Genomic DNA, 3,115 nt, shown 5'->3' on the forward strand with positions numbered 1-3,115 from the left:
CATGAAGCGGTGTTCAAAAACATGAAGAGCCTGAAAACGTGTGAAAAATATGAAGAGCTTCAAAATGTGTGAAAAATAAGAGGAGCATGAAACGGTCTGAAAAATAGGAGGAGCATGAAGCGGTGTTCTAAAACATGAAGAGCCTGAAAAGGTGTGAAAAATATGAAGAGCTTCAAAAGGTGTCAAAAATATGAGTAGCATGAAATGGGTTGAAAAATAGAAGGAGCATGAATCGGTGGTCAAAATCATGAAGAGCCTGAAAAGGTGTGAAAAATATGAAGAGCTTCAAAAGGTGTAAAATACATGAGGAGCATGATACGGTCTGAAAATAGGAGGAGCATGAAACGGTGTTGAAATACATGAAGAGCCTGAAAAGTTGTGAAAAATATGAAGAGCTTCAAAACGTGTCAAAAATTTGAGGAGCATGAATCGGTCGGATAAATAGGAGGAGCATGAAGTGGAGTTGAAAAACATGAAGAGCCTGAAAACGTGTGAAAAATATGAAGAGCTTCAAAAGGTGTGAAATACATGAGGAGCTAGAAACGGTCTGAAAAACAGGAGGAGCATGAAGCGGTGTTCAAAAACATGAAGAGCCTGAAAACGTGTGAAAAATATGAAGAGCTTCAAAAGGTGTGAAAAATATGAACAGCTTCAGAGCACCGGAAGCCGCTCCCCTGAGAGGCTGCGGACCCAGAGCGGCGGCCGCCGGTCCAGGCGCCATGGCTGCGGAGCGGACCTGGCCGCTGGGAGGCTCTGGCGGCCCGAGCGCGCCTAGTTGGTGTGAGCCCGGCGCGAGGTCCCGGGCCCTGGGGCGCTCGCTCAGGTAAATTTTTCCATAACCTTATGGAGAGAAAGGACTTTGAGACATGGCTTGATAACATTTCTGTTACATTTCTTTCTCTGACGGACTTGCAGAAAAATGAAACTCTGGATCACCTGATTAGTCTGAGTGGGGCAGTCCAGCTCAGACACCTCTCCAATAACCTGGAGACTCTGCTCAAGCGGGACTTCCTCACACTCCTTCCCCTGGAGCTCAGTTTTTATTTGTTAAAATGGCTCGACCCTCAGACTTTACTCACGTGCTGCCTCGTCTCTAAACAGTGGAATAAGGTGATAAGTGCCTGTACAGAGGTGTGGCAGACCGCCTGTAAAAATTTGGGCTGGCAGATAGATGATTCTGTTCAGGACGCTTTGCACTGGAAGAAGGTTTATTTGAAGGCTATTTTGAGAATGAAGCAACTGGAGGACCATGAAGCCTTTGAGACCTCATCTTTAATTGGACACAGTGCCAGAGTGTATGCACTTTACTACAAAGATGGACTTCTGTGTACAGGGTCAGATGACTTGTCTGCAAAACTGTGGGATGTGAGCACAGGGCAGTGTGTTTATGGCATCCAGACGCACACTTGTGCTGCGGTGAAGTTTGATGAGCAGAAGCTTGTGACAGGCTCCTTTGACAACACCGTGGCCTGCTGGGAATGGAGCTCCGGAGCCAGGACCCAGCACTTCCGGGGGCACACGGGGGCGGTGTTTAGTGTTGACTACAACGACGAACTGGACGTCTTGGTGAGTGGCTCTGCAGACTTCACCGTGAAAGTATGGGCTTTATCTGCTGGGACATGCCTGAACACTCTCACCGGGCACACAGAATGGGTCACCAAGGTGGTCTTGCAGAAGTGCAAAGTCAAGTCTCTCTTGCACAGCCCTGGAGACTACATCCTCTTAAGTGCAGACAAATATGAGATCAAGATTTGGCCAATTGGGAGAGAAATTAACTGTAAGTGCTTAAAGACGTTGTCTGTCTCTGAGGATAGAAGTATCTGCCTGCAGCCAAGACTTCATTTTGATGGCAAATACATTGTCTGTAGTTCGGCACTGGGCCTCTACCAGTGGGACTTCGCCAGTTATGATATTCTCAGGGTCATCAAGACTCCGGAGATAGCAAACCTGGCCTTGCTTGGCTTTGGAGACATCTTTGCCCTGCTGTTTGACAACCGCTACCTGTATATCCTGGACTTGCGGACAGAGAGCCTGATTAGCCGCTGGCCTCTCCCCGAGTATAGGAAGTCCAAGAGGGGCTCCAGCTTCCTGGCGGGTGAAGCGTCCTGGCTGAACGGACTGGACGGGCACAACGACACGGGCCTGGTCTTCGCCACCAGCATGCCCGACCACAGCATCCACCTGGTGCTGTGGAAGCAGCACGGCTGACGTGGGGCGCCGGGGCTGCGGCCCTGGCGCACGGCCCCTGGCAGCCACCTGCATGAACCAAAGTTCTCACCTCACGGCATCATCGCGCAGTGCACAATCACTATCTGTTTGCCGGGGCCGGGGCTCGGGGCGGGGGGCTCGTCTTGTGGACACACACCGCAGCACGCTGACGGGGCGCACCGTTGGCTTCATGTGTTCCTAGTTTGTGGTCAGTGTGAGAGGCTTCGTCTGGGGTTCATCATTTATTTGTCCTTAGTTATGTGGGTCCGTGTGAGAGGCTGCATCTGGGGTTCATCTTTCTTGAATATTGGTTTTAAGTAAAGAAATTTAAATGGCTCATTAATCTGCTAATTGGTTGCCTATAAAAACACAGTCTATTATTAAAGCTTTTTACCATTGCCTTTTTCTCTTTTGAAATTGAAGCAAAGGTGCTATGATGTTGTTACAGCAACTTTTCTCACATGGGGCTTAGCTTTTATAACGACCCGTGTTATAAAGACCACCAAGTTCTGTGACATTCATGCTCTCCACCAAATACCAGTTCTAAAGAAAATGTGTCTTCAGTGCAAATCCAGTTCTATAGATTGATGGTTTGTGACACGTTTTAAGCCCTCATTCTTGTCAGAGCCAAGGTCGGCCGTGTCTGAGATGCACGAAGTTCTGTAGTCTTTGTTTCTGTGGAACAAGCTGGCTGGGTCACCTGCCACCTCCATGACTGCGTAGAGGGGACACGGTTCAGTGGAAGGCGCCAAGCTGGCAGACTGAAGCCTGGCTCTGTTCCCTAGGAGCCCCGCAGCCCAGGAGTGCAGTTCTCTGGCCCCGTTTTCTGTGTCTGTATAGCTAGTTGTTAGGCTGTCATTTGATTTCTGGGATTCTTTCTGGTCCTGTGTCTGCCGAGCTGTGCAAA

At 49.1% G+C, this 3,115-nt stretch overlaps 1 protein-coding gene across 1 annotated transcript; it reads left to right on the forward strand.

The window, feature by feature from the left end:
* The first annotated feature begins 686 nt into the window (after positions 1-686).
* Positions 687-2,293, forward strand: LOC133045517 (F-box/WD repeat-containing protein 2-like). The gene has a single exon (XM_061127610.1). It carries the CDS (start codon positions 844-846, stop codon positions 2,206-2,208), a length of 1,365 nt encoding a protein of 454 aa, XP_060983593.1. The 5' UTR covers positions 687-843; the 3' UTR covers positions 2,209-2,293.
* Positions 2,294-3,115: the final 822 nt, after the last annotated feature.

The sequence above is a fragment of the Dama dama genome, chromosome 24 (assembly GCF_033118175.1).
Source record: "Dama dama isolate Ldn47 chromosome 24, ASM3311817v1, whole genome shotgun sequence".
In the NCBI taxonomy this organism is placed as follows: domain Eukaryota; kingdom Metazoa; phylum Chordata; class Mammalia; order Artiodactyla; family Cervidae; genus Dama; species Dama dama.

Excerpts from the sequence above, each read along its gene's own strand:
- LOC133045517 (XM_061127610.1), top strand. The coding sequence starts at position 844 with ATGGAGAGAAAGGACTTTGAGACATGGCTTGATAACATTTCTGTTACA.